At 38.9% G+C, this 11,780-nt stretch overlaps 2 protein-coding genes across 2 annotated transcripts in view; both read right to left on the bottom strand.

Annotated features, from left to right (window-relative positions):
- The window catches only part of LOC144537331 (TNFAIP3-interacting protein 3-like), a 7,432-nt gene extending 7,337 nt beyond the window's left edge, over positions 1-95 (bottom strand). The window contains exon 1 of the mRNA XM_078280983.1: positions 1-95. This exon is cut by the window's left edge and continues 179 nt beyond it. The gene's annotated coding sequence lies outside the window, so the exon portion shown is untranslated.
- A 4,225-nt stretch (positions 96-4,320) lies between these two features.
- LOC144537425 (ADP-ribosyl cyclase/cyclic ADP-ribose hydrolase 1-like) lies at positions 4,321-10,871 on the bottom strand (the record flags this gene model as incomplete). The annotated part of the gene is made up of 8 exons (XM_078281159.1): positions 4,321-4,611; positions 4,792-4,875; positions 5,069-5,155; positions 5,602-5,675; positions 7,716-7,798; positions 8,698-8,836; positions 8,947-9,073; positions 10,678-10,871. Coding segments are annotated over 8 exons (846 nt in total), but the record flags the coding sequence as incomplete, so codon positions are not given.
- Between the last annotated feature and the right edge of the window lie 909 nt (positions 10,872-11,780).

Raw genomic sequence — 11,780 nt, 5'->3', positions numbered from 1 at the left:
ACACACACACACACACACACACACACACACACACGAAAGAAAACTAACGTGCTGCGAATTGTGGGAAAATCACACGTCTCTCAGGTTTATCATGTTACACAATCTGCTGAGTCAGAGCGGACTTGTTTCAGGAAAGAAAGAGAGGGGAAAACACGCTGCCGCTCCTCCTCCAGTAACCGGCACCCAGTGCAGGGGAGTCGGCCCGTGGGTGCTCTTTTATTCTTTCTAGAAACATGTGTTGCTTATTTCTTCACATTTAAAGATGTAAGACTCGTTTTCTTACTTTAGATACTCGTTAAAAATATAAAAAAAATAATAATTATAAATAAAATATTAAAACAACCTGATGCCCAAATTAAAATACAGAATTCCCCTCCACACTTACTTGTTTTGGGGTTTTGGATTTATTTTTGAAGTGGGAGCTTCCACCTCCATTGATTTTAACAGATGTTGGTAAGGTTTCAACCAGGGTATTGCGGGATATCCCACTTCACCAAGTGGGCAATTTGCTTCTTTTTAGAGATAGTCCCTCCCCAGTAAGGATGTTTTTTATATGCCATATGTACAAGACATTTCCATGCCGAGACCAACGCAGATGTCTATATTTGCGAATCCCTGCATGATTTAACTGGATATTTAGCCTACATCATTTTTTCTGCATTGTGTCTTTCAAGAAAATGTGGTTTCACTGAGAAGGTTGTGTAGGTTTGTGTAGGCTACTTTTGGCCAGAGGCAGTTTTAGTTTTAGGCCTATTTGTAGGCTATATTTGTAGTTTAACTGCAGGTAATTCAGAAAAATCTTAAAGAAAAAGTCCAACATTTTGGGAAATATTCTTATTCGCTTTCTTCCTGAAAGTTAGATGAGAAGATCTGTATGCTGAGCTATAACCAGAAGAGCTTACGGCTGAAAGACTGAAAGAAGGGGGAAACAGTTAGTTTGGTGCTTGCCAGGCAACCAAGAATCCAAGAAGTCACTGATCCCAATTGATTGTATAGCACTTAATATATACAGTCAATGGTTTTTATACAAACTAAACAAACACAAACTAACGTGGTAATTAGTGATCTTTAGAGGTGCTCGTAGGCAGATTATTTTTACATTTGGCCAGAGCCAGGCTAGCTGTTTCCCTCGTTTCCAGTCTTTATGCTAAGCTAAGTATAACCGCCTGTTGGATATTGCTTTATATTTAGCATACAGACATAAGAGTAGTATCAGTCTTCTCATTTAAAGGCCTTTTTATGCTTCTACGTAGAATCGACAGCGTACCCCCGCAGACCCCTCTGCATCTACGGCGGACCCTACGTTGTAGCCTGACGTGCGCCTCTCAAAAAATGTAACTACACGTCACAGCGTCGCACGCCGCTTGGCCATGGCTGAGTAGCGTTGCATTTCCCCTGACTCATTTCCTGGTTCTCCTTCTCCATAAACAACATGAAATCAGGGAGAGGGTTAACTTTTCCTGCTACACATTTCCCACCGTGGTCAGAAAACACAGGGGAGACACTCTGTTTCTCTGACTATGACTCTAGAGTCGGTACTCGCTCCGAAGCTAATTGCCATCACTCTCACACTTCTCCCTCGCTCTACCACAGAATTCCCACACACACACACGTGCTCAACGCAGACACCAGCGCACAAATATAAACATCAGGCCACTTACATATGCTGCGGCGAAAGCTCTGCGTGGAGCCTGCGCAGAAAAAAGTAAAGTACATTTTCTGGCACTAGTGTCTGATAGCAGCTAGTGGTAAACCCATACGACTTGAAACATTCTCTTCACAACAACCTATTGTGTTGGATATCAAAAATGCTCTACACATGTTTTTTGAGTCCCATACCCAAGACAATGCCTACAATTTTACCCTTAAAAATGCAACAATGAAGCCTCTTTGTATTTGAAACAGAGAACCCCAACCATGGTGACCCCTTGGTCATACAGACAGACATACGTACAGACAGACAGACAGAACTGTGTGAATTATTTCAGCTTTTAACATTAACTTTCTTGTCAAATGATGTATGTCTAGGGAACAGTGCCAAGTAAAATGTAAGTAATAGTTTAAGTTCACTTTAATCCAAAGTCCTTGATAGATAACTGTGTGTAAATGTCAAAAATATGTCTTCATATGTTTCACTGTAACCACATCAACACTTTTATCGTCTTTAATGTGCTACATAAAGATTATTATTAGTAGTGTAGTGTTGGTGGCAGCAGCAGTGACTAAAACTGTGACGATGTTTACCGACAGCACAGTCCCTGTCACAGTACCCCATGTTGTGGTTTTACAGAAGGGGGCTTTCTTCATGTAACACCTGTGCAGTGTGTTCCTAGCACTGGCAGCCACCTGTTTACGGTACGTGTGACACAGCAGCAAGTCAATAGAAAGGAAAGAGGAGGTTATTACTGTGCTCCTTCTTCCTGCCACAAAAATCTTGCACTCTGAAAGATTCACACTTTAAGTTCCTGTCTGTGTCGCCATGATGAACACTCTTTCAGTTCACACACATAATAGAGGAGACATATTGTGGTCTACACCTACAAATGTGAAAGCGGTTGTCATTTTTTTATGAGCACTTTCTATTCTGTTCGGTATGGTTAGTGGTTTAGTGTATTTGCATACACCTTTGTCTGACCTTAGGCTCCAGTTTCATGTGAATCAAAAGAAAGAAATTGAATCTCACAGATATTTATTGATATCACACACACAGCAATGCTACACAAGCATTTCTGTTGTCTAAAACAATTCTCCTATATGTCTTGGGAGTCAAACGGTGTTTGGTGTTAAGAGCCCCCAACGTTGTCTTCCAGGTAGCGCTGCATGGAAGGCACTAGGGTTAGGTTATGGTTAGGTTATGGTTAGGGTTAGGTGCCTTGAAGTCGACGGTCGAAGAGCTGCCTTGAAGTTTATCCAATTATACAGTGGACAAAATATCTTAATTTCTTCAACAACAAAAAAAGGTCCAGACGTTTTTGCCCTCATGAAATTCACTTATGCCAATACTCGAAATAGTATTGCCATATTTATTGATAATCACACAATTCACTTATTTAAACGTCCAACAGGGTTGTGTAATAGATGTCAAAAACCAGAAACTGTGCAACATGTTTTAACTAAATGTAAGAAATATATGTTAGAGATGGAGGGAATGAGCAGAGCAGTGATTTCAGTTATTCTGGCTGATTAGACCTCTGCTCAGGTTGAAGGTTGGCCAGAGCTCAGATGGGAATTTATTAGGTCACAAATCTTTTCTACCAATAATAATGATAAAGCTGTCACATGTCCTGCCCTAGGTGCAACAAAGTTAACTAGAACTGCAAGCAGTTATGACGGGGTCCAAGCCTCCCTGGCGCGAGTCCCCCCTTGCGCAAGACCTGCGGAGCCTGCGAAAGTGGAACCCAAAGCGCGACGACGGCGAGGCAAATGTCAGCAAATATCGCAACGTGCGAGCTGCAAGGCCTGTAGTAAATTGCAATAGCAAATTTCACATAGGCCAAACCCATCTACCTTAATCATAGCGCCCCCTTATGGCCGATCTTAACCAAATTCGGTACAGAGCCTCAGATAAGCATGCCGAACAATCACGAGTTTCATGTTGATAGCATTTACTGTGGCAGATGTAGCAAAATTAGGTGCCGACCATTTCTCTTGATCACACCTTGATTGGAGTCCACCTGTGATGAATTCAATTAATTGGACATGAGTTGGAAAGGCTATATAGGCTCTCAAAACCTGCACTACCATATTTGCTTTTTAATGGTGTTTACAAAACAATTTAGTTCACAGTGATGATGCCACGTGCTGATTCTGCAAACTAACAAATGGATGAAGAAAGCAACATGCATGTGCTGTTTTTCTGTCATTAAACTCACACAAAGAATGAAGGCAGGGCCAATATTCATATTTGGGAGCACAGCGGCAGTAATAAGTACAGAATAATGTATACTTCAATGGTCTTAATATTTGTTTATCTCAATAATCTATTAAGTTGGTAAAAAGAGTGTTACATAACGTGCAATCCCTGAATATGGAACTCAGTGGTGTTGTTGTGCAAATCGATAACTTGGATACCTGGGAAAATAACTATTTAATATTTAATTAAGTTATGTAAGATGGTAATCAAGTGTCAAAGGTCCCGTTTTTTAAACTGTAACCCCCCCCCCAAAAAAATAAATAAAAATAAATATAATTAAATAATAAATAAAAAATAAATAAAAAATAAATATATATATATATCTATCTATCTATATATATCTAACATCAAGGTTATTTCACCCAGACAATCACTGTTTGAGAATCCAAAGACAATTTCACAACCTCATATTTTCACATTTCATTTAAAAACATTTCATTCTGCCAGCAGGTGGGAGTGATGGTCAGTTGAATATAACTAAATTAGCTGCACTGGTACTTTACCTTACAGTACATGGCACGTTACCACGGATCTTTTAGATTCAATAAAAAGCTAAAGATAAAAAGCTGCGTTGTCATATTGTAAAAAAAAATGTAATATACAAAAAAGAATATACTGCAATAGATTAGTTCACACGTCTTCACCAACAGGCTCCACAGGCTATCTCAGGACTGGAGCTACACTCCTTGATGTGAGCTCTGGAGAGAGAGAGAGAGAGAGAGAGAGAGAGAGAGAGAGAGAGAGAGAGAGAGAGAGAGAGAGAGAGAGAGAGAGAGAGAGAGAGAGAGAGAGAGAGAGAGAGAGAGAGAGAGAGAGTCTGTGAGGACAGAGACATACAAACGTGGTGACATCCTCTCACACAAACATGCTGTACTTACTCAGTCACTTCCTTGCAGTTATATTTAATTCCTGATTTCAGCTCTTTCTGTAAATCCTTTAAAGATGCATTTGTGCAGTTTGTCCTGAAGAGGATGCAAAAAAATGACATGACATTAGGATCAATTTCCTCAGTATAAGTTTGTCTTTCTGCATTTGTGTGTGGTACCATTACAGTTTAACCACTTTGGAAGAACATCTAGAACATTCACACATTAACAATGAACACAACAGGGACAATAGTGTTGCAGAAGTCTTGTATATAAGGAGAAAACGTACCCAGCGCTCTTCCCTGTGACCAGAACAACATTCAGGCTTCTCACCCTGGAGGAGTCGAACCTCTTCACCTCGATGCTCGCAAAAGTACTGCCAACAAAAATAAAAACAGCACAATTTACCTGGCAAGGTGAAATAAATAAATAAATAACATACAGGATGGGATATCATTGATGATGTTTCTTGTACTTTGTCTCAACAAATTGACTTTATTTTATTCAAAGGCTTAACTATTGGACATGAAATCCCCACCACTACGACCCTCCTCCTATGTGAAGGAAGGTCTGGCAATGTGAGACTACATATTCCTTAACTAATACTGCGTCTGTTTCATTTCAGTTTGTACTGTTTGTATTGTGGGTATTTAAAGAATGTGAGGTCATCTCAGAGATGTATTCTCTTGCTTTAGAGCGCCTTTATATTTCTGATTTAATACAAGACTGTTGAGCATCTAAAAGTAAGATATTAAGATAAAGTATGGGTATGTAAAAAGTCATAAGCCTGTCAACCAAAAGAAAGGGTGCAGAGCAACTCACCTTTTAGGATCGAATGGTGTGGCGATGTCTCCGTTTAGCATTGCTGTGACATCACCACAGGCAGCATCTGCAAACTACAGACATGGAGATGACGTTAAAGAAAACATAGTAAAGATTTTGAGGAAACACATTATCTAAAACACACTCTGTTACATTGCTGAGTTACTTTTGCAATGTAGACATTGATGATTACAGTAATGCAGCAGTGCATATATACTGATGCACTGATATACTGACAACCATACAATCAACTGAACTTTTCTTATCCCCAGTAGTCCTAATCTTGAAATAAGGTCAAATAATCTATTATTACACAAGAGAAAGAGGCCGTGTTACACTTTTTATCTAATTTTTCTTCTTTGTCATTAGAAACAAAATATCACTAAGAGACACCTTTATTCTACTATTGGCATTATGATACAAGGGTCACATTCCCTTATAGTTTTACTGTGAACATGTTGCCAATATTGCAGCAATCACTTTTTCAAAATGGCTATAGTAGTTCAGTGATTTTCTTCTCCTAATTTGCTACTCTATGATCCACTCTGAGTTGTGTTTCCATGTAGGTATTCAAAAGTCCGCGAGCAGACAAAGCAGCAGAACAAGATGTAGCCTGCCTTGAAAAGTCGCCCTGACACTGACTTCTTCTGGTAGAATGTGGAGAATTTATTTGGAAGACATAGGAGACAGAGGAGATAATAAGTAGATGGACAGCAACACATTCCAAACATAACAACAATTCGAGGTCTCTCTGCTCTACAGACACTTCACCAGCTGGTTGGGGCTGTGTACATCTTTCTTTCACTTTGTGGTACTACAGTTTTCTCAACAGCTGAACATCTCGTTTTTGCTGACCTCCGGTTGTTGAAGTTGTCGTCTTGTTCCCTCACATCACTGTAATGCTGGGTTTCCACAGGCAGCGTAAATAACGGCAGAGCGGAGCGATTCAATTCATTTCCTATGAGAACAGCGGTACGAGCGAAATCCGCTGACGGCGGCGAAAGTGCCCGGATGTTCCCCGCTCTCCCAAACTCGGTGGTAGCCAATGAGAGGGCAGACTCGTGAATGTGCCTCCAATATATTCTACCATGTATACACACCTGCTATACGTGCAAACTAAAATATCGTGATTTTCCTATAGCTTACTTTATGATACGTCTCATAAATATGTCTAGCTTGGCAAAAGGTTGTCCAGGCAGCTGGTACTCCTGGTGGATTTTTATATATATTTGTTTTAGTAGTAGTAGTAGCATTGTATTAACGTTTGCATTGTAGCAATGACAACTAGCTTGTTGCTAGTCATATAACGTTATTCAAACTAAACTAAACTTTTTAAGCAGCAAAGTGTGTGACTGGATTAGAAATCTTACCAAACAGTTGTGTTATAGGCCAGATATAAAATGATAGAAAACGTATATCAACACCAACGACTCATGGTCTGCAAAACGTATATACACCGTCGGCATCATGTTGTGGTGACACAATCCAGCTTAAAATCCGCTTGAGTTGCAGTTGAAAACTGTGCCTGTAGAAACCCAGCGTAAGGTGTGCTTACAGGTGAAGGAGAGCTGCAGATTTAGGTGATCATTCTCTGTAGGTTCATAACAACAAACAACCCCTTTCACGTTGTTTTCCATGTTGTCATTTGATGCATTTTTATTGCAAAAATATCGGTTGTAGTCACAGCTTGCTGAAGAGAAAAAAATCCATGATTTGACTTTTTGTCACTTAAAACTTTCCAAAGTGATGTAAGTTTGGGTTTGCCTCACATCACACCAACCGTGTAGCTGCCATACGTTCTCAAAGATGTCTGCCGCAGCTCATGTGAATTTGTGTTGAGTTATTTAAACAAACCAAACCAGGGCTCCTCTGAATGTGTGGGTTGCCACTGCTCGACTCAGGAGAGAGCTACGCAATGTGGCTCCATGGGGACGGACACAAAGCCTCATTGATGAAATACCCGGCCGAGTGACCTTTTCCTGTCCTCCTTTCCTTCATGACCACTTATACACCAGAGAGATTCCACCTTATGCTTCACATATGTGTTGTTTTAACCACTGCTTAATCTCAGTCTTATTTTTGGCAAAACTAGTGAATTCTTGTTGATAACTTACAGCAGCGGAGACTCTGTTCCAGAATGAGCGAACAGTGTTGTTCTCACAGTCTCTCCATCCTGGGCAGTCGGTAGTGAATGTTTCTAGAACAACAAACACAGAGTCAATACTCACAGGACTGTAGTCAAGTCCACCTTTGTCGAGTCCAAGACAAGTTCAAGACCAGGACTAGTCGAGAACGAGTCCAAAGAGGTTCAAGTCCGAGTCAAGACTGAGTCCAAATGAGAGACAGTTAATACCGAGACAGAAAAAAAAGAATCACATAATTTATGTGATGTGAGAGACAGTGTATTGTCTATTAAGATAATAATTTTGCTTCATCATGACAATCAAAAAACAATCTCGATCCCTGTTCTAGATGGATTTTGAATGAAACTAATACCTGTTTTCTGAACGAGTGCACTTCATCAATGGTTTTGTTTTGAAGGAGGAAGTTACTTTATAAAAAAAGCATATACAGTGTGTTCCAAATTATTATGCAAATTATATTTTACACTGATTTTCCTAAATAATCGATGCAAATGACAGTCTGTATAATTTTCATGTCACCAACCGTTAGGGTATAAGTCAAATTTCATTGAACAAACCACCCAACGAAAACAATATTTTTTTCAAAAATAAAAAACTCAAAATGCACTGTTCCACATTATTATGCACAACAGTTTCAAAACATTTTATAGGTTGTAAAGAACTGAAAATGGTCATTTGCTGAATTTGCAGCATTAGGAGGTCATATTTACTGAAATTAAAAGCTATTTCAATCAAACACATCTTAACAGGGCAACACACCCAAAGAGCATGAAAAGGCAATTTGCTAAAAGGTTGTTGCCACAAATCATAAAAAAAAAAATGTTTAGATGCCAAATACTTTACATATAAATGACTGCTGCAACTCTGCTTTCTGTGCCCGTTATCTTTGAATCTATTTTGCAAATAATAAACCTATCTGAGCTAAAAGTTTCCCAGTTTTGAAGAGTCTTACTTGTGCTACCCTCCTTTCCACACCAGGTAAGACCATTCAGCACAGATCCCAACACAGTGTCCTCCACTGTGAGAAAACAATCTCTCTTCTTCTCAGTGAAGTCATGGACCACATCCTTCGTTTTGCTCCAGAACATCATCTAAACCCCAAAAACAGTTGTTAGATGAATTATTATGAATTATAAAAAGGAGTCTTGAGTGGATACAGACAGACAGACAGACAGACAGTCTAGTGATGAGCAGTGTTTACTCTGTTGCATGCAGGTTTGAAGTCGGCTGCAGCAATGAAAGGGTCATAGGCTTCTGTGGGAACTTCACAAGGGTCCCGCCCCACATAGGCTTGTTCAAATGCACCCCATAGCTTTTCACAGTCGTATCTGAAAAATAAATAAAAGTGCTGCTTAGTTTTAGGAACGTGCATCAGCCTCATTCTGATAAAAAAAAAAAACAGCTTAAGTGTAGGACTAGATTTGTTGCATGCTGTGTATGAATTACAGTTTATTTATTAGATTAGTTTGCATTTGGAAAAGGGAAACAGGGCATTTCCTCCCTTCCTTTAACATAAATAATCAATTTGTAAGAACAAATACATACATGGTGAAGAAGCAGTAAGTCCATGTTATCAGTCAGTATTGGCTTAATTATGATGCATAATGTAGACATCTATTACAGTGCTTGTGGATCAGCCTGCTATAGCGAAAGACCAAATTTGGTGGTAGAGATGCATATGTTCGAAGTACAGTTTATTTATTTGACAGAGGGCATTTACTCCCTCCCTCATTTGAATCTTAAATATTTATTTCACTTTACACCTGTTGGTTTTATGTGTTTTGTGAAGCACTTTGTCACAAGTTATTATCATAATAAAAATACTATGTCAAAACTGTCATGGTTAAAAAAGCACCCTAAACAGTATGTCAAATTCATATCTCCTGTCAATAATGGCTTATTACAGTAGAAAAGACAGAAAGTAGGTAGTTAAGAAAGAAACTGCATCGTCATTACACTGTATGTACAGTGAACAGACACAAATGGTGCTTACAGTGCAGAAAGGAGGCCAGACAAGTAATCATTGATCAGAGTAAAAACAGGCCATGGCTGACCTCCAACTTTAGCATTACATTTACTTTAGCTCTTTCTGGATAGCACTTCCTTTTACACACCTCCCTCTTTACTTAATACAAATGTCAATCATTGGTCCATGCCAAGATTGCAAACAAGCATGCTCACACTTCAACTGTTATTGATTAATTCAATATTTCTGCATTTCAATTAGTTCAATATTAACATACACTCAGTTGCCAGTTTATTAGCTACACCTACTAATGTGGTCTAATAAAAGAGTGCAATAAACCCTACATGAAGTTTTTGTTCAAACTGTTTTAGAGGTGTTGATATGATCATGTTAAAGGATGCAGTTTGTGGCGATGCTAACAATGGTAATACTTTGTTGTCAGAACAAGTCTGAAACATGTCTAGTATCCCAGCAGCTCCATTTGCAACATCAACAAAGACAAAAATGTAAACAAGAAACAAGAATAGATAGTCTACATTTAACATAACATTACAGTGACAAAAGACGAATTTAAACGATTTTTGGTCTGGGATCGTGGTGCTGTTGAGCTGTAGCCTATTGAATTATACAAAGAGGTGTTCTGTTATTTAGCCTACCCTTTCTGATATGAGTTATATGATGGACAAAAACATGTCACCTGTCAGTACAATGCAATACAATTAAGCACCACAAACTAAATTCTCTTCCAAAATGACCATAGCGTTCTATTAGACTGCATTAGTTTTAGCTAAGTGTGCCTATTAAACAGACAACTGAGTGTAGGATATGCTTACTGCACCAAATATTTAACATATCTTTTATGTAATTATTCTCAGTTTTTGTATCAGAAAGCCCGGTTTATCGCCGGGCTTACATGATATTCTGTTCATGAACTTTAAAAATAAATAAATAAAAAAAAACGCTTACCCCTTGAACTCCTTACACCTTGCAATGAAAGTTGCCTTCAGTGTGTCTGTGTTCGGCCGCAGCGCCACTCCCAACACAACTGCGACTAAAATAATCAGAAGCAGCCCAGCGACGACACCTAAAATAATACAGCGTCTCCTCCGTCTCTTCTCCGGAGGAGGACACGCTTTCAGGTTCCATTTTAATGTAAGATATTACAGTGGAAGTTTGGCCGTCAAACGCGTGCTTCTATTTATGGAGGAGGGCACTCAACGTGCGCGCGCGCACGTGCGCTGGCTCGTAGCCATGTAGGCTCTGCTCTGATCTGTTGAGGTGGAGCTGCCCAAACTGAGGTCCGAGGATCACAAAGAGACCGTTGAGCATTGGAGGAAAATAGTTTTACTCAAGTTAAGTAGCCTATACTTTGGAGATACTTGTAGGCCTACTCTACTTGAGTATTTCCATTTTCTTTTTCCTCCTACTCCATACATCTCAGAGGCTATTATACTTTTTACTCCTCCACATTTTTTTGATATCTTTGGTTACTAACATATGCTAATAAGCTTGTATAAATGACATGTATGATGATCAGTGGCGGAAAATTAAAAGTACTCAAGTAACTGTAGTTAAATATAATATCGAGGTAGTTGTACTTCACTTGAGTATCTGCATTTGAAGCTACTTTCTACTTAATACATTTCAAAGGCAAATATTGTACTTTTTACTCCACTTCATTCATTTGACAACTTTTTAAATTTTTTAATTTATTTATTAGGACAAAGCACATTAATCAACATTTCTGCATGCGCCAGTGTTAGCCAGACGGCTAATTTTCAGCTGTAGTCCTAGTTACCTAGCATGCATGTCTTTATTGCAGATTCTGGTTAATAATAACATACAAAATAAAATTAACACATACATTATGATGTAGGATATTATTAAAGATTAGACTTTATTGATCTCTGGGAGTAAACTCTTAAGCTACTTAGCAGTATGTACATTCATTGAAATTAGCTTCACTTTTACAAGCAACATTGAACACATGAATGCATCAATCATAACCGTTAAAGCGTAACTCTCGCCAAAATGCAACCTAGGGTCTTTCTGGAATGTACCCGAGTCAA

This window comes from Sander vitreus, chromosome 22 (assembly GCF_031162955.1).
Source record: "Sander vitreus isolate 19-12246 chromosome 22, sanVit1, whole genome shotgun sequence".
In the NCBI taxonomy this organism is placed as follows: Eukaryota; Metazoa; Chordata; class Actinopteri; order Perciformes; family Percidae; genus Sander; species Sander vitreus.
Note: the sequence above shows the minus strand (reverse complement) of the source record. Positions and strands in the feature narration are given on the sequence as shown.